Source organism: Poecilia reticulata, linkage group LG23 (genome assembly GCF_000633615.1).
Source record: "Poecilia reticulata strain Guanapo linkage group LG23, Guppy_female_1.0+MT, whole genome shotgun sequence".
Taxonomy (NCBI): domain Eukaryota; kingdom Metazoa; phylum Chordata; class Actinopteri; order Cyprinodontiformes; family Poeciliidae; genus Poecilia; species Poecilia reticulata.
In genome coordinates, this window is record NC_024353.1 from 7,266,387 (window position 1) to 7,292,584 (window position 26,198).

At 38.4% G+C, this 26,198-nt stretch overlaps 1 protein-coding gene across 3 annotated transcripts; it reads right to left on the bottom strand.

Moving 5' to 3' along the window:
• Nucleotides 1-123: 123 nt before the first annotated feature.
• Nucleotides 124-26,198, bottom strand: LOC103459347 (calcium-activated potassium channel subunit beta-4). 3 transcript variants are annotated; one of them, XM_008400847.2, is made up of 5 exons: nt 26,099-26,198; nt 24,560-24,779; nt 19,235-19,405; nt 4,861-5,006; nt 124-770 (listed from the first exon to the last, which is right to left on the bottom strand). In XM_008400847.2, exons 2-5 carry the CDS (start codon nt 24,722-24,724, stop codon nt 446-448), a joined length of 807 nt encoding a protein of 268 aa, XP_008399069.1. In that variant the 5' UTR covers nt 24,725-24,779; nt 26,099-26,198; the 3' UTR covers nt 124-445. The 3 variants fall into 3 exon arrangements, with proteins under 3 accessions (XP_008399069.1, XP_008399068.1, XP_008399073.1); XM_008400846.2 differs by lacking the exon at nt 26,099-26,198 and adding an exon at nt 25,793-26,089; XM_008400851.2 differs by lacking the exon at nt 26,099-26,198 and adding an exon at nt 25,793-26,087 and having other exon boundaries at nt 4,861-4,988.

The following is a 26,198-nucleotide window of genomic DNA, read 5'->3' on the forward strand; positions in this document are numbered from 1 at the left end:
GATAAAGAAGCAGTTCAGTTATGCTAGCTTGACTATGACAACCGTAACATGTAGATGTGCTGTGGAATTCGGTGTGTAACTTTTAAGTTAGTTAGTCTTCTTTCAAGGATGCTAAGATATTTGCACTAGAAACCAGACCAAAATTACTTGGTAATTTTTGTGTTTTTGTAGTGTAAATGTGAGAAATAAAAGCTTTGATAGGAAATTCAGAAGACTTTCTAATTTAGGATGAAATGTGGGATCGGTTGAGGTGGATTCAGCTCCTGCTGATCAGGCTGAATGAGAAGATCTGCTAGAGAGCTTCAGGTGAACCCGACACACACCAGAATGGATTTACCCTCATCTTCCTCCTGATGAAGATCACAGCAGCCCTTCATCGCGGCTCTCCGCGGCGTCCAGTCGCCCATCAGCGGCTCCAGTTGAGAAAGCAAGTTTCCTCTCCGGCTCAATGTTCCCGATCCCGTCGCCTCACCGGCACCTCAAACAGAGGAAGGGTCCTTGATGGCGACGACAGCTCCGGGTCAGAGTTCGTTGCCAGGAGGTCCCCGGGTTTGTTGCCGCGGCGATCAGAGGTGGTGATGGACAAGTCCTGGCAAACCTCGTAGGAGCATTTTCTCTTCTGCAGCGCCTCGGCTCTGACGGCCAGGGAGCGAGCGCAAACCGTCAGCAGCACAATGAGCGTGCCCAGAAGGAGAGACACCATTGGCCAGAGGACGCAGTGCAGCAGGACGCTGGTGTCATGGGAACGCTGCCACAGCACGTCGTCAGGCCTGCGAAACCAGAGAAACAGAAATCAAGCTGAGGATTTATTATCAAATATATGAATATTTATAACAGAAGGCTATTGAGCAACAAATGACTAAATTTAAGGCCTGCAGTTAACGTATTTAAGGCCGACCTACTTTTGAAAAAAATCACTTTAAGACCTTAATTTTAGATGTATGCAAGACTTTTTAAGATGTGCAGAAACCACGCAGCATGTTAATTTGAAAGCAAAGATATTGAAAATTAAATACATGAGTGGAAAACTATCGAAGAAGAAATGACAAAATTTAAGATTCACAATTAATGTATTTAAGGCCCACTTACATTTTTAACTGAATCTAAGACATTTTAAGGCCCAAATTTAGATAGATTAGTTTAAGACCTTTTAAGGACACTCTGCAGCATTTTGATTTGGAACCAAACCAAACCAACTTTATTTATAAAGCACKTTAAAACAACCACAGCTGATACAAAGTGCTGTACATTAAAACACAACATAATAATAATTAAAAAAAAACTTAGTTTAAAAACAAAAACATACAATTTAAAACTAGATCCCGCTGGTATTGAAAGCCAAGTAAAATAGATGGGTTTTAAGACGAGCTTTAAAAGTAAAAAAGCAAAAAAATAAATAAATAAATAAATTAGATCGCTGCCACAAAGCGTCGTCAGGCCTGGAAAATCAGAAAAAAACCAGAAATCAATTGGAGGATTAATGAGTTCGTAACTTTATTCTGATATATTGGAATATATATATAAGAATGGAAAACTATTGAGGAAGAAATGACAAAATGTAAGACCAGTGATTAACACTTTAAAATTAGTTTTAATGAATTTAAGACACCTTAATGCCTTATTTTTAGATACATATGTTTAAGACTCTTAAAAACGTTTTAAGGATGCGTGGAAACCACGCAGCAAAAAAATTGAAAATAAAACAATTATGAAAAAACCCAAAGATTTTTGCTTCAGATAAACACAATAAAGACACAAACAGTTTGTTTGGTTTTCAACTAAAGCATTTCCAGTTCTACAACTGGTTATATTAAAAACAACAAACTACTTAAAACCACCAGTTTAGTTGATTTTAGATTTTTACAGATATCTGTAATCCCGAACGGCAGTTTTGACATCCGATCAGAAGTTTTGCACCAACCGTTTTAAATTATAAACACCATGTGGTGAAGTTAATTGAAGGCCTGGCAGCATTTAGAAATACAGATACAAATGATTTCACAGCATTCGTTCTTTGATTCATCGAGCTGCTTCACTGCGATGGGAGCCATTTTGGTGCTTTGTGTAAAAACCTACAGCGCCTCATAAAAGTATTCCCACCCACTGACACCGGTACCACTTTGCTTTGTTACAGGAAAAACTTCAATGCATTTTAATGGGATTTTATGTGCAAAGTAGCAGATGGCTGTGGAAAATTAAACTGGTTCTAGAGCCAAGATGCAGCTGTAGCCCCAACACAGGTTTCCTACTTGAACTGAAGAATCTCTCAGGTAAATTTAAATATTTCTGAACTCCAGTTCAATTAAGCATCTTTTTTCAGAAATAAAAAGAACCTTTAGTCCCGTGTTATTAAGCCCCAGAGGTCCAATCAGAGACATTTTAGTGAAAAAACTCTAATGAGCAGAGGTAAAGCTAATTTATATAATGGAGGCATGTAATGCAGCAGCATGCCGCACCTCGATTGGTTACCGGGGTAATGAGCCGTGCTTCTGAGAAAAGGTCAGAAATATTAATAACGTTCTCATTTCACAGTAACTGGATTTAGTTTTTCTTCAGAACTATTGAAAAGACTTTAATCCTTGCAGAAAATAATAATAAAAAAGTTTAAACTTCTTCCTGCACTGAGAAAAAAAAAAGTCCATGAATGTCCAACTTTCCAGCTGCAGCAACATTTTAGTTTCTGTATCCAACATAGAAGCAACTATTAAACTAATATCAATATTTATTATCAATTTTTTATGATCAATTATCTTTTAATAATTTCGCATTTAATTAATGATAAAAAATCTGCTAAATCCTGATTTATATTAATATGAAAATTGATCAGATTTACCAATTAGAAATAGAAAAATACTAGAAAGAAATCAAAAGCTGTTAATGATGAATTTAAACTTTTAGCATTTATAGTGATTAAATTAACAACTTCATCGTTGGATTAAATCAGATTTGGATTGTTTTCTTCTTCTGAGTTGGAGAAATCTTAACAATATTGGGAAATTATTTATTTAGACTTCTAAATAGCAAATATGTTCAACATATAAATAGCAACACAATGAATGGGACAAAGTGGAGAAAGTAAATGAGTATTAAACGTCTAAATAAGTGGAGCAGGAAGTGCTTTTATTTTGACATTTCCAGCAGGAAGTGCCCCTGTAATTCAGCAGATAGCTTAGCAGTCGGTAGGTTACGTTTAATTTGTTGTGAAATGATCCACAGTCATTCTGTTGGAGAGACATTTATGCAGTCTTGAAGCTAACGCTAACAGATTGCTATGAGTTGCTAACATCCCATAATAATCAACCAACATCACTGGCTAATAATCCAGCTCTCTGTTTCACAGTAAAGGTTTTTTAGCTCAGACATCGGCTTCCTGTCACTTTTCATTAACCTGATAAAAACTGGGACTCGAGTCTCTGACCACGAGTCCAAGTCAAGTCTGAAATGTTATTTTTGAGCCTGAAATGCGACTCGAGTCCAAAGTCTCAAACTCAAACAGTCGTCTGGGGACTCTTTAAATTAAACACTCTTTAAAACAGCCAAGAACTGGTTCAGAAAAATCAATCGTCGTGACGTTTTAGCTGCTGTTATATTTACACATTCCTTCCAGAAACGCATAAATCCAAAGCCCAGATGTGTTTTTTTTTTAAATCTTTAAATAAAACGGCGTGCAGTGCTCTAGTTTTCCGTCTAAATGACCGAAGAGCCGATGTGCAGCGTCAACAAGCTCCCGCTGGGCCCTCATTTACGAAGCAGAGTCCTCACTCTGCTGCAGAGATAAAAATAAAAGCAGCTGAGGTCACAGGTAAGCAGCGGCTGAATAATAGGAGGATAAAGCTGACACACACAACCAGCTCCTCGGTTTTTCTTTGTCTCATCAGTTTGTGGTCGCACCGCACGCTGTAAAAGGTTTTGTTAGAAAAACAATCATATCCCTAGATTTTGTTTAAGAGTTTCTGAGAGGCATGGAAACAAATGCATGCTACACATTTATTAGTAAAAAATTAAAACAAAGCATGATGAAGAAATACACAGAATTTTGTGGTTGTGGTGAAATGTGAAAGTTTATCAATAAAGAGTTTTGGTGCAAACTCTGTTTTTCAAGACGCCGATGCTCATAATTTTTTTGGATTTTATGCATCATCGTCTCCATAACTACTAAGTGTAGCAACAGGCCTGTCATGATAGCACATTTTTCTGGACGATAAATTGTCCCAGACGATAATATTGATGTTCGAAGACAATTTTTGAGTAATATAATGCAAGAACTCATTCTCAAAGATTAATAAACGTTAAATGCTAATGAATATGTAACACTGGAACTGGAAGACATTCTAAATATCCAAAATAAATAAAAAACAAAAAATGTAAACAAAGCTATTCTTAAAAAATGCTCTAGTCGAGACCAAAACACCAGACTGAAAACTTGTATCATCGGTTTTTAGTAGAAAGAAAAAAACAATAAATCATGCAAATGGAAATTATTTGTTTTAATTTATGATGCGGTTAATCTGGCTAAAGTCCTAACAAAATAAAGTTACCAAAATAAAAGTAAAAATACTCCTAAAAGTACATTTTGTCCAAAAAGTTACTCAAGTAAATGTAACTAGTTACAACCCAACTCTGGCGTTGAGATGCAATAACCAGGAAATGGTTTTTTTTTCAGCAGGGTCACAAATCCCAGCCAGTCATTTAGGAAGTGGATAATCTTCTATCAGACGCAGCAGCTCTTAAAGCCGGACAGCCGTCTGTAATCTCCTGAGGTGAGATCGATCTGTCAGCTTTCTCACCCTCACACGTCCTCCTGCTTCTAATTTGTCCGTCTCGCACCTGGAGACGGACGAGTGTGTGTTTGTGTCTCACCTCCTCTGCTGGTTGAAGAAGCAGGTGAAGGACTGGCTGCCGACCTCTTTGGTGAAGTAATCCTCCCACAGCAGAACGTTGTCTTTGTTCTTCTGGTTGTCCCTCTCACAGGGGGGGACGTAGGAGCACTGGGGACACAGAAAACACTAAAAGAGATCAATTACATCTTAGACAAATGTTATGGTGCCACTTTATACACTGCAAAAACACAAAATCTAGCATTTGGTTATTTCACTTATAACATGGGAAAAATGTTTTTAGTGAAAATAATCTACCAATAGAACTAGTAGTTCTTTGGCCATTTTAAAGAATTATTGATTTATAACCAGCTTGTACTTCTTGCTGAGAAGTTTTTTTGTAAGTGTACCAAGATATTTGCACTAAAAAGTAGAGCAGAAGTTCTTGGTAAGATTTTGTGTTTTTGCAGTGTAGCAAAATCAAGTAACTATGTTACCTTCTGTTGTTATAAAAATGCTATACAGCTGTGGAAAAAATTCAAGACTTCTTAAAATGATCAGTTTCTCTGGTTTTACTTTTGATAGGCCTAGGTTTGAGTAAAATGAACATTGTTCTTTTATTCTCTGAACGACCAACATGTCTCCAAAATTCCAAGCAACATTTTTTTAAATTTATTTGTAGAAAATGTGAAATGGTTAAAATGACAGAAAAGAGGCAGTGCTTGAGCTGCGTCTCGAAGGCGGAGCTAGGTCCACCTATCGATTTGCACAGTTGAATGGTTTCCATGGAGATTAAAGGATTTCTCCAACATGCATGAAGGAATCAGTTACATCATGTTATTATGATAAAGCTAAAAGCTGAAAAAAAGAATACATTTTAAATGATACTGCCTCTTTAAATGAATGAATATATACAGAACTGTTCATCTGACACCTCTCCTAAAAAGTGTCACTGATTGCCCTGCAGGAGGCGCCGTAATGAGGTCAAAAACAAGCTGAAAAGCTGAACAGTGATTGGCTCAGAGGCGTCTGTCGCTGTCTTTTACTTTGAGCCGCTGAACACAACTTTACTTTCTGCGCGTTTCATAGCAGGAGGCTGATTGTTGCCTGGTTGGAGGAACCAGAAGTTGCTCTGGTGATGGAGTGATTGGTAGAGAGGGAGAAGAAGGTGGGGAGTTTCAATCACAGAAGAAGGTCAGTTTAGTCATTTTAAAGCTCAGATGTCACTCTGTTGCTTCAGTTCATTCAAGTGTAGCATTTCAGTTCAGTTGAGGTTTGGACTTTGACTAGGCCAGAGGTCTACAACCTTTATAACTTGGAGTCATTTTCACTATCCGGCTAGTCATTTAGAGCTAAAAATGTCTGACTATAATTTTAGATAAAGATCTACTACTAGAAATTTATTTTTAAAGATTCACCATTTTATTTCTGTTTTTATAATTTAAAACAAAGATGAATTTGAGCAAAAAGAGGGTGAATTTTGTTCTGTAGGATAAAAAAGTATGTAAAAAAATTAAAAAGTACAGATTTCAAGCTAAAAACAGATTTGAGAACATATACTAGTACTTTTCTTGTCATTCTTTGTGAAAATTCAATGCAAATATAATTGTTTAAAAACCTGCATTTGTTATATCGAAATGTATGAAAATGTATGAAATGTATATCGAAATGTATGTTGGTTGTTTTTAATTTTTAGCCCAAGTTATTCTATTGTGAAAGGTCCAAAGAGCCACTTATGGCTTTTCCAAGTTTCCTCACAGAGCAGCGCTCCCCCACTCAGCTCCTTCAGACTAGCCAGCAGCAATCAGCAAACACCTGGTGGACCAGCTCAGCTCATTAAGAGCTACATCTTCAACGCTGGCAAGAATGTTAAAGGGTTAATAGAGGAGCCATGCTGAGATGACTTCCTGAAGGTGGAATATCAGGAAGAGCAGGAGCTTCTTAAAGGGACAGAGACCAAATTTCAAAGTGTTAAATTACAAAGTAAAATTTCTTTTCAGTCATATTTGATCTACACAGCATCTATATACTTGATTATATCACAAATGTCTTTATATGTCTGGAAAACACATAAAACTTCCTCTGTAAATGTTTCCCAGAGGTAAATGCGTTTTCTCTCTGCAGAAAGACGAACTTCAACCAGAACCACCTGTTCATTGTAATAGATAAAGGGCTGCAGAAACTTGAATTTGTCTGTAAAATATTAAACTATTCCTGCAGGAGGATCAGGCTAAGTGGCAACACTCGTTCAGCTTTAGGTTTATTAAACTCCACATCGTCTTTGAACGCATCAGCGCTCTGAATATGAAGCCCCTGAAGTGACGGCGGCGCCACAGAGAGGAATGTAAATGAGCTGCTGTTTTCACGCTGCCACTACATCCTGAAGGGAGTGTGAATCTGCAGCCGCTCTCCTCGTCGTGACGGCACACACACTCCACATCGATCTCATTTAGGCCGCTTATTGCAGGCAGGAGCGCGCTCGTCTGCGATTGTAACCTCGGCCCGTTGGCATGGCAACCGCAATCATCCGGCAGGGCGGCCCGCCGCCGACGTCACGGGGCGAGGTGCGCGCCATTGGCCGGCTGGCCGCGGCGTTTGTGAGGCGACAATTACCTGAAGCGGAGAGAAGCAGCGAGAGGAAGAAACGGAGCGACTGACACGTTTAAACGCTGCGAAGCCGCAGTCAGGGCGTCACTTTTAAAGACATTTTTCTGCCATCGGTTTATCTCCACATGTTCTCAGCTGGCAGAGCCTCGTCTTATTTTAGTCACAGCAACAGGAGAGGTGAATGGATTCCAACCGTCTGAAGTGTTTGAAAAGCAGAACCAGAGAAGAAGAGTTTATTTAGATCAATCTAAACTCAGGTGTGTCATTAAATCAGGGTTTCAGTTTCCACAATGAAGCATTAAAACAAAAATCCTCTTTAATTTAAGGGCTCAGTTAGGGTGCATTCAGGAATATCAACTTTTTAACTGCAGTTTTATTATAGTTTAGCTTTATCTCATTGTGAATTTTGTTAGTTTTAATTCATTTTTACAGTGTGTTTACCAATTTTCATTTCGAGTTCAATGTTGTTTAGTTTTTATTAGTTTTCATTTTTTCACACTTTGGTTAATTTGTAGGTCCAGAATTAAAAAGTCTGAATTGCGATTATGTACAAATCAATTAGGTAATAAATACTCAAAAATTGTGATCAATTATTCGTGTTTGAGTAACTGACTGTTACTGTTGCTATATTGGAGGCTTAAAATGGCCAATAAATATAATTACCCTGTTAGAAAATACTGATAACTTCATATCAATATTTTGGATCGATCCGTCATCCTCTAATAAAAGCTGATTTATATGCAACAAAGTGTGGATAAACGTGATTCTACGCATTATAAAAACTTGGTTATTATAAAATTGTGTCAGTTTAAACTTTTTCAATTGCAAAAAAAACAAACAGTCAGTAATCATTTTATCCAGATTAAAAGGAAAACATCTTCATCTTAATCAAGCCCTTTATGCCGATACAGGAGTAAATGTCTCATTTTTTATTCTCCATGTCTGATATTAAACCAGTCCAGAATGAAATTAACTTTCCAAAGAACGTTTTTGACAACATTTCCGTTCTGGTCCAAATGGTCTTAAATTAAAATGATGAAACATTAATATGACAGCAGACACTGAAAACAATTAACTGTGAGCACAGCAGCATCCATCACGTCCCATCAGGCTGATCAGATCAGCCAAGGAGAGAAACTCTGCGATTTCATGATTGGACTGAAATTACAGAGACAGAAAGAAAACAAAGTTCTCCTTCCAGCCTCCAAACCGGATATGAGGCCAAAACACGAGAGGCTGAGCAGCAAAACATGAACAGAGGCAGAAATGAGTCTGAATCAATTCAAAACGACAACAAAAGGAACCAAAACGTGATCAAAACGTGATCAAACACCAGCATGGAAAACATAAAGAAACGTGAAAAATGTTTGTCGAATTTACAAACCAGCTGACTGGATGGGTATACAACCTTTAACATGGAAAAATATAAATTAATAAAGATAAAATAATAATAAAAAAGAATTTACAAATCAGCCACAACAGAAATTAACCACAAAACATTTGAAAACAAAATAAATGGGTTTGTAAAGCCACCAAGAAGAAGATAACGACTGAAGATGAGCCACGTTTGATGAGATTTTGTGTTTTTTCTGTAATCTGACAGCAGAGCAGAAAGTGCTGATGTTATGGAAGCGCAGCGTTTGTTTCTGTAATGAATTTAAACAGATAATCAGGATCTGTGAGGCTTTCTGTCTGACTCGTCTAAGCGGATTAACACGAAGCCACGTCTACCTGTCTGACAGACAGCCATGACTCAGCAGAAAAGCTCTGAGCATTTCTGCTGCATCATGATAACTTCATCAAGGTAGAGACGTTAAATCCTGACTGAAACAAACATCGTCTAATTAAAGACCGCCTGATTAAATCATAAGCCAAGTCTGAAGATGAGATGCACAAGTCATCCAAAAAATCCCAAATCAGGAAATAAATTAGAGGCGCAAGAAAAATCAGGATTTGTTCACTTTTTCCCTCAGAAACATTCAAGAACTTGTCAAAGTAAGTTTTCAAACTGTTCCAGCAGCACAGTTTGGAGATAAAAACAAGACAAATCAACTTAAAAAAAACATGTTTTAACTCATTTTATAAAATGTATTACTGTTGTTAATATTTTTGTGAAATTTTATGTTTTCAAATGTTTCTCACATTGGGGGATTTAACAAAAAAAAATCCCCCAATTTCAATAACTTTGTTTAACGTATAAAATACATCAACTCTTTATTCCAATTACAGAGATTGGATTGCCAAAGGGATTCACAGAGGCATTAAGAATAATAAATATTCAATACATTAAAAGAATCCAAACATTTTGTGTTAAGATAAAGGACATTTTTTAGTCAAAATAAGTTCTTAAATATAAAATATTTTTGTAGTTTTCTGGAATTTAGCAAATACAAATACTTTTGGTAATTCCAGCTGACAAAATAAGAAAAGATTAGTCTGATATAACTTCAGAGAGAGAAAATAATGTGTATTTTTTTTAAATTAAATATCTGGTTTCAACTGTAAGTAACGTTTTCCAAAATTCGGCTTTTAATCAAATGTTAAATTGAACTATATTACTAAACTCTGGAGTTTCAATATCAATCACTTTCAAGGACTTCATACAGAACTTAGAGTTGGGTTGTGACTACATTAAATGGTTTTTAAGGATTCCAGGACCAGGATCCACCAACCCGACCCAAAGATGAATAAATTTGAGTTTTTAACCACGTTAACTGACCAAATGTGTAATTTATGTGCAGGAACAAGCAGCTGAAGAAACTTCATAAATTGACCTCCTCCTGGATTTGATTATTTTTATTTTCCCCTCTGGGACAAATACACTTTTATTGAATTAGCTTGAATTGTATTTCCTCACTGCAGATGAAACTCAGCATAAAGTTCTGGATGATCCAGGAAATCGTTTCTCCAGCCGCAATGTTTCTGTAAGTAGTTTATTGAATTTCTGTCAGAGCAAAAAATACAATAAAAACTATTTTGTTTTTTGTTTTGCTTTTATAAAATCTATTTTTACTAAACAATTATATATCTGAAAGATCAAAAACAACATCCAAACCTTTGGCCATAATATTTGGATAATATTATTTTCAGAAAACTTCAGAAATGTAATTAAACTTTAACAGAGTTTGTAACAACAAAAAAACACACTTGTAGGAATATAAAGGTAGGAGGTAAATAATAAAGTAGCTTGACAAAAAATAAGCAATTTTTTTTATTTACTCATTTGCCAGTTTTGTCTTTGGCATTTAATAAATTATTTAAGGAAAGAATAACTGAAAAAGTGCCTTAAGTTAGCAAATATGTAATTTAATTTAAAGAAAATGAGCTCTCAAGGAAACAATCTTGTTTCTGATATATTATCAGTTTGATAGATTATCAGCCACATTACAAGAATGATGAAGACTTGAGACTCTGAATATGAATTAATAATGTATTTGTGTGTGTGTGTGTGTGCAGTGTTGTCCTCTTCTTACCCACAAATCTCATCATTTACATTTATAACATAATTAAGTCATAAACGAGGAAATTACTGGCGCAGTAATTGGCTGAACGAGGCCGCCCACCTGCCCCATCTCCTCTCTTCCTTCCTCCGTCTCTTTTCTGTCACATCATGTTCGTGTCGCCGTCTCATTATTGAGACGCCACATGAAGGATTTTAGGCCCAGAACTGGTGACATTTGCTCTTTAGATGACAGAAACTGAAGGAGGTTGGTCTCTAATCCATCTGATTCGCTGGAACAAGGCCAGAGGTCTGCAGCTGCTTTCGTCTGCAGGCTCAATAAATCAACCAGGATTGATTTGATCACCATCTCAACGATTCCTAATTATCACACAAAGATTCTGGAAGCTAAACTATCATCCTGTACTTTGCCATCAACGTTTCAGACATACTCTGGCTTTGTTAAATAAAAATGTAAAATCTAAATAGATTTAGTAAACAAAACAGCAGGAGTTATGTAAAATTTTACTGCGTTATGTCATTTTAGTTCCCATGAAAATGTGATCCTGTCTGTTGGTTGTCACTTTGTTTCAGCTAAAATCACATGTTCTGCCTGTAAACCTGGGTTTTCTTCTGGACTTTTAAAATTGTTTTGCTGAGTGAAATTCACACCTGATAGTCTGGTAGATTTTGTTCGATTGGGGATCAAAACTGCAACATTTGTTACATTTTCAGCTGCTGTGGTTCCCTTTCAAAACTAACCAAACCCTTTAACAAACATGTTCCCCTCCTCGCCTGTGGGGGCGCTGCAACAAGAGCCACTGAAGGAAAGGGCATAAAAATGTCTGAAGACGACACTGAGTGCAACGTCTTCACAAAATGTAAACAAAAATGGAGCGGCGTCAGATTTTAGCGGTTTTAGGATTTCTCTTTTGTAAAAGACAACGAGTCATTTCTCCTGCTAAAGGTAGCATTGTATTTGTTCTGGTTTTATTTACCCAGAATGCCTTGTGCAGGAGTCGATTCCTTATTTTGGAAAAGTCAATTTCAACTGAATTGAGACCGAGGTTTGTAGACGGACTGGGTTCACTTTGTTTAGACCAATTACAGATTCACACCTCACCAAATTAACCAAACTTTAAACGGACTGGACTTTATTAAAGTGGATCAGAAAACGTAAATGTCCGTAGGCTGTCCATTTACGTGTCTAAAAAAAGGTAACAGTGGAGCTGCTTGAAAGCAAAATGGAAAAACATTTAGTTTGTTTTTATTATCACTTCAGCCGCTAAAAGCAGCAGGTTTCTAACCGTCCTGCTAATACACCTTTGGATTTCCATTCAGAAGGAAGAAAATCATGTTTGAACCACTGGAGGGACAGCTGCAGCAGGAGCTACGTGCTACAAACAAAATCTCTTTGAGAAATGAGCTCTGAAATCATGTGGAGTAATCCTCATCACAGCCAACATCTGTGTGGAGGTTTTACAGATCACTGGTGGAGCCAAAGCAGCTTTAGGTGGATAGAAAGACTTTCAGGGAAGGATGTAGTACCTTTCAGAACAAGTGAAAAGCATTCTGGGAAACCAACACTGTCAGAACAAACGTGTAGAAACGCTGCTATGTTCGGGGTTAACAGAGGCTGCAGTGCAAAGAGTCGGGCTTTGATGAAAGTTATGTTTTATGATCAAACAGAGGTATGTTCTGAACTCCAACCAGAGTTCACAGACTAATCAGCTAATGACCTCCCAACACAGGGAAGGTGATCCATTTCCTTTAATCACCCGCTGGTAAAGGTGACCCATTATACTTCCTTGAGCAGGTTAGCATAAGGTGATAAAAAACATGTTCATTAAAATCATATTTAGATGATGACATTTAGTCAGCTCAGTTCTGCCTATTTTGGCCTCCTGTCACTTTAAACCCAAATAAGCTGGTGCTGGCCACGCCCCCAACCCAACTTTTACACTAGCAGGTGAAAATATCTGCAAACAGATGAGCAATTATACAACCGTGCATATTTAAAAAGCATTAGTAGCGCCTCCTGCACAACCAACTAGAATGTAGGAAGTGGTTTCTGGATGGTACATCAACAAATTCGTCTTTTCCAGCAGCCATTGTACAGGTCATACAGCGGTAAAACCAGCTGACGAGGGATCTCTGCTGGGGTTGCCAGGTAATGGCACAGTGTGACTTAACAATTGGAAAGTATTTGAAACGGCTCATTTTCCAGACACCAAAAATGATTAACTTATTGCCAAAAACCGACAGGATGGTTTTTTTTAAGTGCTTGGGCGGTTTCTAGAAGCAGTAGAAACCAAAACGAAAATATAAAAATATAGAATGCCCCCTTTAAACATTTTTCAACCTAAAAGGAAACCTGGATTTATCTCCACTGCTTCGAGGGCAGCAAATGTTCTGATCACATCCATATAAACACACACACACACGCGCATGCACACACGCATGCACACCCGGAGCCATCTTTCCTTTATTGAGGTCAGGAGTTCATTTCATTTTTGTTCCAACAGAAATGATCTGTAGAAATAAGAACAGGAAAAGTCTAGAAGGATAATAAAAATGATGTGAGTTGTTCCTGAAGGTTTGGACCTCATGAGGACGTTATTATGGCTCCACTGAAGGGCAGGGTCGTCTCAATTTAAGGCTCGGAGTCAGGTTTAATGAATCCTTTTTTAAAAACGAAAGCACTCCGAGCTCGGCGCACATCCAGCTCCTCTTAAATAGAAAATGATGAAGTGCCGTTTTTCATCAGATAACCACGCAGACCTGCAGCTCTAATTAAAATGTGACAAAACCATCAAACCTGAGTGTGTGTTGATGCATTACCATGTAAATTAGAGCACTCTGATCAGAGGACTTCACCGTTTTTCATTTTGAGTTATGGGAGGGAAATGATGCACAGAAAAGCTGCAGCACTGAACCATTTTCTCCAACCAGCCTGCAGGTAAGTTACCGTAACAACAGAATGAGTGATTTTATCAGATTTCATTAAAAACAAACATCATGGTGGCTTAACTCCCTCACAGACAAAAATATGTGGAATTGACCTGAATTTATTTTAATTTTGTGGTCATAACATTGTTAAAATGAGTTATTAACTCATTGGGAAATGGAAACTCGGAGCTGGGTTTGACGTCAGAATTTCAACATGGCGGCGTCCAGAAAAGATTGTCTGCAATAACTCTTACAAACATCATTTTAAGTTTTACTTTCCATAAGCAAGAACCACTTTCAATTTGTTCTGTTTAGAGGAGCAGGAGCTAAACACGTTTCCACTGTATCATGTTGATGCGAGGAGCGGCCATCTTGAAACAGGAAGTGGCCTTTCAAGTCATAACTTTGGTAGTGGGACTTGGAAATCCAACTTTGTATGGCATTCCATCTTTCCAACTGGGAAAACAGAATCCCCCAGTTCTCAGTTGAGAGAGAAAAAAGAAACAAATCTCAAAGGTTAAAGGTGACTGTATTTACAATGTGTCTACAATAGCACTTTTTTGTCAAATATGTTGGAAAAAATCATTAAAAACATGAATGAGAAAAGCAGTTTGGGGAATTAAATGTTGAAAGTGAAGATATTAACTCAATTCAAAAGGTTTAGATGGTGAACTATGAACATCAAACTGAACTGGGTTTAAAGAACTAGTTCATGTTAAGGATGTGTAGTGATCCATCTCCCGGGTTTGTTTCTTGAACATCTTTGCTTCACATACACAGACTGTGAGCTGACGTAGATCTTAATGTCATGTCAGTCATTTAGTCTGCGGGCGGCTCCATTAACTAACCGCCCCCTATAGACACAACACCAATTAAGTGGGAGAAAAACTCTCTTCATCTGGCTCTCAGTCAGCCGGTTTACATCCACAAAGTCCATTTCAGACGAGTCTGCAATTAATGCTGCCTGCGTGTCTTGCTGGTGAAAGGTCACAGAGCTCAGGAGGAGTTAAAGGTAAATGAAATGTTCTTTATTTTCTGTTTATTTGCCGTCAGTGAGCTCTAGCAGCTAGAAGTCACAAATACAGTAACAGCTGCACAGACAGCCGAGCTGTAGTTCACCGAGTTTACAGTCACTTCTGATGCTGAAGGGCTCAAACTTCATGCTTTCATTTCTCTACAATTAATGTTACAACTTCTAGTGTTCAGTCTGATCACTCATTAGCTGTGTGTACCTGCAGCTGGTTAACTGCTAATGATCCACAACTAACAGGCTGCAACATAATTACTAGGTTAATACAAGGCTGGGCGATAATGTTGAAAAACGCATCACAATGTAATCGCTTCATATCAGTCCGTATCAATAAGTATTAATTAGTTTTTTGTTTTAAATGTCTAAAATACAGCCAAACTGGAGGCGTGACTTTTTCAGTTTTAATCTACAGTTTTCACTTCACATTTTTAATTTTGAAGCAGTTATGAGGCACAGTGGTGAAACCTTAAACTGCTGCTGCGCCAGTTACTCAGCAGGTTGTTGCTAGGCAACCGGAGAACGAGAGCGTTAGCGGTTGAGCAGCTGCAGCCTTTCCTCTGCTGTCTGGTTCTGGATTGGAGCTCAGTGAATATCATCAGACGTATTGTCTATTGATCACGTATCTATCTCAATATGCATCGTTATTGATTTATTGTCCAGCTCTAAACTAATGTTTAATATAATTTAACTTCAAAATGTTACACTTTAAAATAAAGCAAAAATGACGATTCAAATAAATGAAGGCAATGATACGTCACCATGGTAACAAGAGATGGATTATCCTGACTCCAACGTTAATTCCTGATGTGATTTTAGATGTTATTAAAGTCAAAAAGTTCCGACTTTTTCCAGACTTGTGGAGTTTTTTTTATTTTTCACATCCTGATGTGAAACAAGGAGAGTTTATTTTAATACTAAACATCTCTAGGAGCGATCCGGTTACTGGGAATCAACTGAGGAGTTCTGGGGTCCTGTTAGCTGGACCCCAGAATAAGTTAAACACCTGACAGCACATTGCTAAGTACGGGGGAGGATCTGTGAGGCTGCGGGATCGTTTCTCTTCCAAAAAGCCTGGGAGCCTCATCAGAGTGCTCAGCATAGGGAATTCTCCGGAAAACTGAACATTGCTGCAGTTTTCAGCAGGATAATGATCCAAAATGTACAACCCAATTTGTTACTGGTCAAAAACAAAAAATAATTCACTTTATTTCTTATACAGTAAATCTGAGCAACTTTTCAAAAACGCATCCTTAATTTAGGCCATTTTTTTTTCTCACTTTTCTTTAAAATGGGAAAACAACAAACACCCTAAACCTGCTGATTACTTTTTCACTCTTTATAATTATTCTGCATTCATTCATGGCCTAGCGGTTTGTGTTTTTGTTTGCCTTCCTGTGTGATTGGTTGAGAATAAACAGAGTTTAATCCCTGAGGTTAACCTGGCAGTGATGATGATGGTGATGATGTAAGCAGTGGGCGGAGCCTCCGAGGTTTCCTTTCTCCCTCTGGGGAGATTAAAGGATTCCTGAATGAAGCGTGACTCGCCCTCCCTCCATCTCCTCGTCTCCACATTATCGGTCGCCTTGGTGACGGAGCGCCATAGCCGATGCGAGATCTCTGCCCTCTATATTTACTCTGTTGCCGTGGCGACAGCACAGCCGTGTGGCGAGGTTGGAGGGGAGTAAACTTCTGGGTTAATGTAGTGCCGTTTTATTATTTTGGTCTGAATCTCACAGATGGTGGAGACACCTGAACGCACCAGCTGTGCTGCGTTCACTGCTCTCTGGAAATAACACCTCAGACTTCAGCTTAACATATTAAATGATAATCTCTACTTCACTGAATAAGACATGTTCGGGTTGTAAAAGGGCCACTGTTTTCTTTCCATCTAGCACATAACAGAGGTGGGAGCTGATCTGAAGTGTTAAAAAACAGAATATTTTTAAACTCGACGGTCTTCAGGCCGACTGCAGCTTTTAATTGACGTTAATTGCTGGCAATGTCCCCAACATGTGCCGACAAGAACAATTTTAAAATCTTACTGCATGAACCAGGAAAAATTTGACCCAAACTACCTGAAAGTTACAACTAAACTTTTTGATCTGCCTGTACAAAGTGTATTTTGTGTTTCCTGTTCTGAGAGAAGTGATGAAGTGTCTCATAAAGCAGCTGCTCTGCATCTCCTCTGAGCTGGGAACAGAGCTGGACAGAAGGTTGATGGGATGAGGGAGAATTGTTTTTACTTTTTGGACCAGTTATTTTACCAACTTACTTAGAATGAGTGGAAGACGATGGATTTTACAGATGTATTTTTTACTTAGATGTAATGTTTCTGACCTGAACAAGTCTACAGCTGCAAGCAGCTAATTTTTTCTCGACAGTCTGAACGGACAAATCTGATCTTTCCACTCCAAAAAAATCTGATTTGAACTAAATCGGACATCTGATTTTTTTATTCAAAGCGTCTTCTGTCTGAACGGTCATGTCGCATTTTATCCAACATACAACGTTGGTGAGAGACATGCATCGTAATTCATAATAATTCTGCCCCAGAAGAAGGCAGACGACGTAAACAACGACTGAAAATCATGATTCTGAAACTATGAAAGCAGTTTGTGTCAAAAAGAACCACTCTTGGTTCTGACTTCACGTCCAAACAGACTTCAGTCAAAGCTCCACAAACAGCTTTGCTAATAGTTTATCAGCTTCTTTTGTCTTGTTACAGTCTAGTGATGATCCTGTTGGCTTCCACTGTTGAATAAACTTATCCATAAACGGCTCAATTCTTTATTACTTCTGTCATCAGAGCGCCGAAGAGAGCCATCTTCGTTCTTCTTCTGCGCTTTAAGGTTAGAAGTTTGATAGCAGTCACGTTTAATTAGTAAAATGAAGGACTGAACAAAAAAAGTTATTTTAGTCATTGCTAAGTTGTAGCCTTAGCAACAACCGTCTCCACAGAAGAATTGCAGTTTTTCCTGGTAACTTTTACGTGGCATTTGCAGCTTTTGCTGCAGTCTGCTGTTCTGATCCCTGATCACGAAGGCTCAGCTCAGATTTTAAACAAACTGAGAAGTTCACTTGAAAACCTGATGTGACACGTCTCCCATCAGCTGCTTCTTAATGACGACGAGGGTTTTTAAACGCCTCGTGTGTCTCTGAAGTCCTGAACAGAAATAGATTTAGACGGCTGCCATCCAAAAACCGAGCCGGCAAACACTCCTGGCTCTCTGATGGAAAATAACAGCATCACTGCAGCTGTGCCTCTGTTTTTATCTTCATGTTTCACATCATTCTAAGTTTTTACATTTAATCTCTACTAATTCAGAACTGGGCTGCACAGTGGCGCAGTTGGTAGAGCTGTTGCCTTGCAGCAAGAAGGTTCTGGGTTTGATTCCCGGCCCCGGTCTTTCTGCATAGAGTTTGCATGTTCTCCCTGTACATGCGTGGGTTTTCTCCGGGTACTCCGGTTTCCTCCCACAGTCCAAAAACATGACTGTCAGGTTAATTGGCCTCTCCAAATTTCCCCTATGTGTGAGTGTGTGTGTGCATGGTTGTTTGTCCTGTGTCCAGCCCGGTACATTAGCTGGAGAGGCACCAGCACCTCCTGACCCCACTAAGGGACAAGGGTGTAAGAAAATGGATGGATGGATGGATAATTCAGAACTGCGTACCTTTACTACAGGTGCTGTTTGAATTAATGTATCAGTTTCCGCTCATCTAAATGCTTTGTAACCAGTGTAAGTCACCCCAACAGTTTGTAAAGGCCAAACTCCTTATTTTGGTGCAGATTCAGAATGAAAACAGGTGAAGTGAGATTTTAAGAGACAAGCTGTTGGCTGCAAACTCCACTAATAAACTTCACTTAAAAAACTAAAAGCTGAAATCTTTTATACATCTATGACGTCAGCATGTAGATCTTGGCAGATTATAGGGTGATTTCCCTCCTCAGGCCAATTTGCAGGTTGGTGTACAGATACAAAATGATACAAATTTAAATATTCATGTTAACATCTCCTCCTGCTAACATTTCCTGTCTGGTAATTGTCAATAAAAGTTTCTAGTACCAAACAAAACCCCTAAACATAAAAGACATCAGTCCAGAGATGAGAAAAATCTACTTGAGAACTTTTCCTAAACTGTATCAGAGCGAAGAAAACTCTAAACAAAAACCCGAAAAGTTTAAATAAAAAAAACAATGAAATCACAAAGTGAAAGACGAAGCCATGATTAGTTACCCAGCTTCTCTTACTCAGGATTAATCCAGCTGTTGAAAACTAAACTTTCCCCCAACAGCTTCAACAAAGGTCACTCATGCTTGCCGATAGTAAAGTTGTGTTACAGGTCGATGCCGCTCTAATATTTGCTGGATCTCAGAGACCCAGAGGTGTTTACCTTTGGATTGAGGACCAGCTGCTGCTCGTCGAAGTGCAGCAGCGCCACGGAGTTGGACTCGGAGTTGTTGACAAAGATCTGCAAGCAGGGATACAGCGACGTTCCCTTACAGTCGGCTCCGCACGTAAAAACACACTCAAACATCTCCTCAGGACGCAGCACAGACACCACCTGCAAAACAAGATGGATGATCAGCAGAAGCACCAATCATTTACCGTCTTCACCAAAAACAAAATGAATATGTTTAGTTCTGGGAAATCACTTTGTATTTTCAAGGATAGGAAGCTTTAATTAATGCCTTGAAATTTCTGAAAGTTCCAGAGAAGTACCCTGTAACATCCTGGGTCTGTTGCCAGAAATATAATGCCGTCTTATCATATCCAGTGCAACATCTGAGATGCATGCAAGTGTCTTTTGTCACTGCTGACATTCACCACTGGACTTTGACGCAGCAATTAACCTTCTTTAGACTTTATCTACCAATCAATACAGGACAGTTTGTAACAGGACCAAAACCAACGACATTTTACAAAGAAGATTCACACTCTGTCATGGAAACTAGAGAAGACAAGAAAACTGGAAATAACTAATCCACAGTAGAAGTTTGTGCAAAAGATGAGAGAGGAGTGGACTCTGCTACAGGAGTGATGACCTCTCATTAGCGGACTGAAACGACAAGACGGATGAACAAACAACACACGGAGACGACGCCATCGATCTAATCTGCTTCTATAAAAGTCAGACGGTTTTCACTCAACAGGCCAAAGAGCTGCAGTAAACTCAAGTTTTCTGAGTTATGATTTATTATGTCACAGATTCACTAATGGCACATTGGAAGAGCGCTCTACCGCATGACCAGAACCTGCACAACTCAGGGAAAAACCCTCCAAATGACGCATGAGCATCAGTCCAAGATGATGCAATAAGCTAACAGCCGAATAAATCATCTGAATAAATTCATCATCTGCAGCACACAGCATAAAGTGCAGGCGCTGGAAGCCTGTAATTCATTTCATGCATATATTCCCAAAGGCTTTGAAATGCCACAGCCTAAAGAGCTGCACAAATCCACTTTTCATCGACAACCGAAAAGATTAAAATGACTAAAACAGAAACAAAACATCTGTCTGAGGCTGACTGTTTGACTATTTTTAAAAAAAATACATTTAATTGTCAACACTAAAGGTCATGTTGGTCTCCTGGTACAGAACCGACCTCTTACTAATACAAGACTTTACATTTATTAGTGGCCAGTAACAGAAGCTTCTTAGCATAGACAGAAAAATCCATCAAAATAAATCCATCCTGGTGCTTCTGATGATGAAAAACAAGTTAGATCCTTTAACAACACTAGAGTTTTGTTTATCACTCAATGATATAAAGACTTTGTCTCTTCTTTACAGCCAAGTCTGGCTTCTTCAAAACCTGAGTCTAAGCCAAAGTTTGAGATTTTACAGCTTAGGCCGATGCAAAATCTTTAGTCTTTAGAACGTTCGTCTAAATCAACTCTTGAATCTAATCCAAAACTTAAAGTCTTTTGAGTCCAAGGCCAATTCAAACCTAGTCTTTAGTCTTAAAGGTTGGTAGATTTCCATTCCTAGTCCTTGAGATCTACTGTCAGAGTAAAACTTAGTCTTTATAGTTCAATGCCTACATTACATCTTAAGTCTCTAGTGGTTGAGTAAAACCTAAAGTCTTTGAAGTCCAAGTCCAAGTCAAGTTTGAAAATACTGTTTTTATGACTTGTGTCCGAGTCTGGAAATCAAGTCGCCATCTTTAACTTAAAGTAGTGGTGAGAAAACACAGACAAGTGTGTTCACAGCCATGGTCTTGAATCTTCATTAAAAGAAAAAAAAATGTTTTCCTCTACAAAAACACTAATCCTGATGCTCAACATGGCTGGTTGTGTTAAGCAGCTTGTGAAACATTTCTCTGTTTTCAGTCAGTTGTCAGGGAACCACAGCACTTCACCAAAAAGAGTCCGTCTGCTTTAATCAGGTTGTTTGACTTGCTGCTGCCAAAACGGATGGCTGCACCGAGAGCTGAGCTCTCCAATCATACGCAAACATCAGGCAGCAAACACTTAAGTATACTTTTGGCTTTTGTCCAATTTGTGAACACATGATACTTCAAAGTATAATCTTCCACAAACGTGATGAAGATTAAAAGAGTTGCTAACCACTGTAAACACAGCGTGTAGCAATTACTGTTTCTATGGAAACCAATGAGAAATAAATCAAGACAATGACAATAAAATGTTCATGGAATTAAAGCAAAACTGTAAAAAGACGACAGAAACAAGCAGCTAAATACTGTCTAATATAATGTAAAGTTGTCATTATTATATTTCTTGATTTCAAGTCTATAGGCCACAAAGCTGCGTCCACACAGCAGGAAAATGCGACGCAGATAAAAATTTCCCCCCCATTTTATATTTGACTTTTTCAGTGACTGTCTGATCTTTCACCACAAAAAAAAAAAATCATATTTGTGCCACTTTCGTCTGTGGTATTAAATTTTATGTGTATCCAATAGTTTTCAAATCATCTGCAGTCTGAGTGATCACGTCTCATTTTATCCAACTTTTATGTCATTGATGCGAGTCAAGCGTAATATTTCGGCACCAGAAGAAGCCAGACGCGATAAATTCGGACATAAACAACGTCTGAAGAAAGTCTTTGTCTTCTTATGATTTTGCGACAATACGGTCGGCTCTCATTTCTCAACAACCTTCAAATCGATCCATAAACTGTGGCGTCCAATATTAGCTCTAGAAACAACGAGCTGCTGCGTGACGTCAACGTTTGGGGATGTAAAAGGTTTGCAAAGAAGTTTGTATAATTAAATATGGTCAAAATCAGACAGAAAAATTTGTCAGATTTCAGCAATAAACTGGAATTGAACCTTGACACCTGATGTGTGAACCTAGCCAAAGTTATGCAAGTCCAGATTTCCATTGCAGAATTTTAAAAAATTTGCAACAACCCAAAGCCAGTAGTCACACACTTAAACAAAACTTGATTTTGAGAATATTGTATTTTCTTATCCAGCACTTTAATTAGAGCAGGGTTCACTCAGCAGCTGGTGTAACACTTTCTCCTCAAACAACAAAAGTGTGCTGAAGTTTCTTTATGTAGAAAAACTAGATAAACTTCAGTAGTTGACTAACGTGTGTTTTTCTGACACGTAACCAAACTCTGTAGTGCTAAAATGGCAGATAATTACACCATTTAGAATCAGATCTGCAGTTTCTTAGTTTTTATGAGACGGTTTTAAATAGACTTAGTTTATAGAGCACTTCTGTAGCAACTGGATTGCAGGAGGACTACATTTCTGCAGAGTCAATGATTCAGTTCAGTCAAGGCGTCTCCAGATGATTATACTTTAATATAATATTTACTGTAATTAGGCGTAAAACTCCCTGTGAATGGACAGTAGTATAGTAAATTAAACTGATTTGAGCCGAATTTGATACAAACTATTAATCTATCATTAAACTAATTGGACTAAAATTAATGGAGTGTAATTAAACTGTGCAGTCAGTGAGGCTGTGACGCACCAAGCTTCCCTGGATGATGAGTGACAGCTCAGCGTTATAGATCTTGTCAGATCAGATCAATCATATTCCACTGATCACCTTCACTTTGCATCATCTTGATCAACACTGAGCAACATCTGATCACTACAGCCTTCTTCACCGTTAAAGGAATTAACTGGACATTACAAACAGGTTGGAATCTAAACAGTATTACACATACTGGTCATATTAAAGCTGATGTTTTTATCCATTATTAAAATTACATATTTGTTGAATCCAAGAGACAAATAATCAGTGAAGTAAAAAATAAAATCAAGCTCCTCTGCTGTCTCAGTGCTAAACGAAAACAACCAATCACAGCCAGAAGGCGGGGCTTAGCATTGTCAATCACCCTCCGTTTAGCACCCCTAGATCTCTGCTATGCTGCAGCTAGCAGAGTCTGTTCTGAATGCTAAGACTACTTAGCATAGCCATTGATGAAATTGTTTTCCAGTAACAATAAGTTGCTTCTGCAATTGGAACATGTAGCTGCAAGCACACGAGGATAATTGACAGCACTAAGCTCCGCCTCCTGGCTCTGATTGGTTGTTTCGAAGGTGGAGGCAATCGATCTTTTCACAGATTATCTCTCATATCATGACTTGGCAACAGTTTTAACAAATATGCAAAAAACATTTTTTTTGGTAAAAGTTACATACTGCAGTTTTAATGAACACCAAGTAAGCAAAATAAAGCCTCCAGTGAAATGCATCAGTAATTTTTCAGCAGACATAAATGCAGTTCTAACTCCCATCTTTGTGTTGATATGAATAATTCTGCAGCTGCAGGTTATTTTGCTGGTTAAGTTCAGTTTTATGACCCAACTTTTTTTTTTGTTCCCATGTTTTTCACCAATTTAACTACAAATTATTGTATTTAAACCTGAAATGTTTCACTCTGTTAGCAGAGACTTTATTAGGTAGTCCTCAAGACATGTGGACAAGGTGAAGCTGATTTCCTGAAGTTCAAACCGAACATCAGAACAAATGGGGTTTAAGTGACTGAATGTGATGCATTGCCGGTACCAGATGGTCGGGACTGACCGTTTCAGAAATGTCCCATCTACTGGGACTTTCACAAACAACCACATCTGACCCTGCTGGTGTCAGAGAGCAGAGGAGAATAACCCACTTCCAACAATTAAATGGATTATCAGCTGTGAATGCACAGCATGTTAAAACTCAAAGTTGTTAGATAAAACTGGAAACTTCAAAAAGGATCAATACAATTTGTAAAATATGTGACTGGCAAAAACATAACTGTGAACATAAATAATAAAAAATGGAAATGACTGCCAATACAAACTGTGTGGTGCAGTTCTAAATCATTCATGGCTTTCCTTTCTGGGCACCATGAAGTTATCCCCAAAGTAAACCACAATAAAACACATTTAAATCTACTGTTTTATGGGTTATCGACCAAGCTTCAGAGTCTGCATCTATAACATCGTAAAATTAATGCAAATAGATGCATACGGCACCGTTAAGGGCTCCCAAATATAATTAACACGCTAAATCAAACTCTTACTGGACCAGATGACTAAAAAAAGTACCAAATATATTTTAGTTCCAAGTGCATTTTTTAATCTACCAAAAAAGTTTATTCAAAACTAAAACTGTATTAGTAACATAAATAACCTGCAGCGCGATTAATCGCTTTAACCGGTATAATTTCAGCTCGGTGCGGGTTCGGTCCGCGGTTCTGACCCCACCGGAGCGCAGCGCAGCGCAGCTCGCCGCCGGGCTCACCGTGCAGTTGGCCGGCTTGCTTTGCAGGCTCTGCAGCGTCGGACTGAGCCAGCAGAAGCCCAGGATGAAGAGGCTGAGGATCCCGCAGGCGATCAGGAACAAACCCAGCCGGATGCTCTTGTCCTCAGCCTCGGAATACTCGTACGACACCCGGATCTTCGCCATGGCAGCCCCGCGGAGACCTCCGCCGGCATGGAGAGGAGGAAGCGGGGATGGGAGGCTGAAAGCGGAGGGAAGGAGGAAGATGAGAAGGAGAAGCGGCTGCTGCCCACAGCCTGAGTTTAATCAGCGGCTGCTTTCAGACTCAGTCCGTTTTATTTACTCTCCCTCCATCCTTCACCCCCTCACCATCTATCTCTCCATTTTCTGTTGCATCTATTTACTGAGATTTCCATAATCTGCCCTCCTCCCATCCCCGTCCTCTCTCTCCGGCTCACGTTCACTCTGTTTGCTTCAAAAACGTTACAAAAACGCTCTGACGACAACATAGAAAAATGTTTTACTTTTATATTTTCTCAAACTTACAACTTTTAACATTTGTTCAACGAAATCTTAATTCACCGGATGCTTCTTTATAAATTTTAAAGTCACCAAATCAACTAATGTATGAAGGAGAATAAAAAAATATTAGGTTTTAATAAAGATTTCGCTCATTTATCAAGGACAGAAATAAGTGCTTTTAAGCTGAAATAGTCTGATTTCCCAAACTTCCTGTTCGCCATATTGGAGGACAAAATCTATATTAATATTTTTTCCCCGTCTGAGAAAATTTTAACACAAGATACTGACACAGTCTACATATTCAAGAACATAGTTCAGACCTAAATCATTGGTAGATTTTTGTTTAAAGTGATAATAAGCAATAAGAATGTTTCTGAGCAACAACGCAAGAACAACTTACATTCATATTAACCACACAGATTGATTTCTGTATTATATATACTGCAACCAACACTAAAACACAAATACGCTGTTTAATGTCTAACAAGAACTTAATTTACCTTAAGCTTTTATTGTGAAGGCCTGGGGGAAGTTGTATTAGTTCATTTAACTAACATGAGACTACAAAACAGACGCCAATGTACAAGTATGTTGGACCGAAACTGACATGATTTAAATAAATAAGCAGACATTTAGCTACAGTCTTGAAAGCCAAAACTAGTAACAACCCAAACTATCAAACCTGAACATCCTGAACACAACAAACAAACATCCGGGGAAAAGCCAACTTACTTAGCATTAGCAGTTAGCTGCTGCAGTTTGAGCTGTAGTTCCTCCTGTTTGTAGTGAAAACTGAAGCATTTTCAAACCGTCTTTCTGGTCCCGATAAAAAATAAATAAATAAAAACCGGCTGTTTTAAGTATTTGTTGCCGAAATATGCCAGTCCCGGTAAACTTTCTCTACCCGTTACTTCTGCGTTTGTGCTACTGCATCTATGAAGGTGCGTTTGAGGGACGATTTAAAAAACGGAATTTTTAATAACGTGTTTAATTAATTCTTGTTTTACTTTTCTTGTTTTACTTTTCTGTCACACTTACTGAACATTAATGCAATGTGTTGACCACGGTGACCATTAAAACATTAACGTCTTCAGGCCAGCTACAGAAGAAAACATGATTAGCTTCATAGATTATCTTT

Excerpts from the sequence above, each read along its gene's own strand:
- LOC103459347 (XM_008400847.2), bottom strand. The coding sequence starts at position 24,724 with ATGGCGAAGATCCGGGTGTCGTACGAGTATTCCGAGGCTGAGGACAAG. Across the intron at positions 5,007-19,234 it reads AGCTGGTCCTCAATCCAAAG|TGTTTTCTGTGTCCCCAGTG; the intron begins GTAAACACCTCT and ends GATCTCTTTTAG. Across the intron at positions 771-4,860 it reads TTCTTCAACCAGCAGAGGAG|GCCTGACGACGTGCTGTGGC; the intron begins GTGAGACACAAA and ends CTGGTTTCGCAG.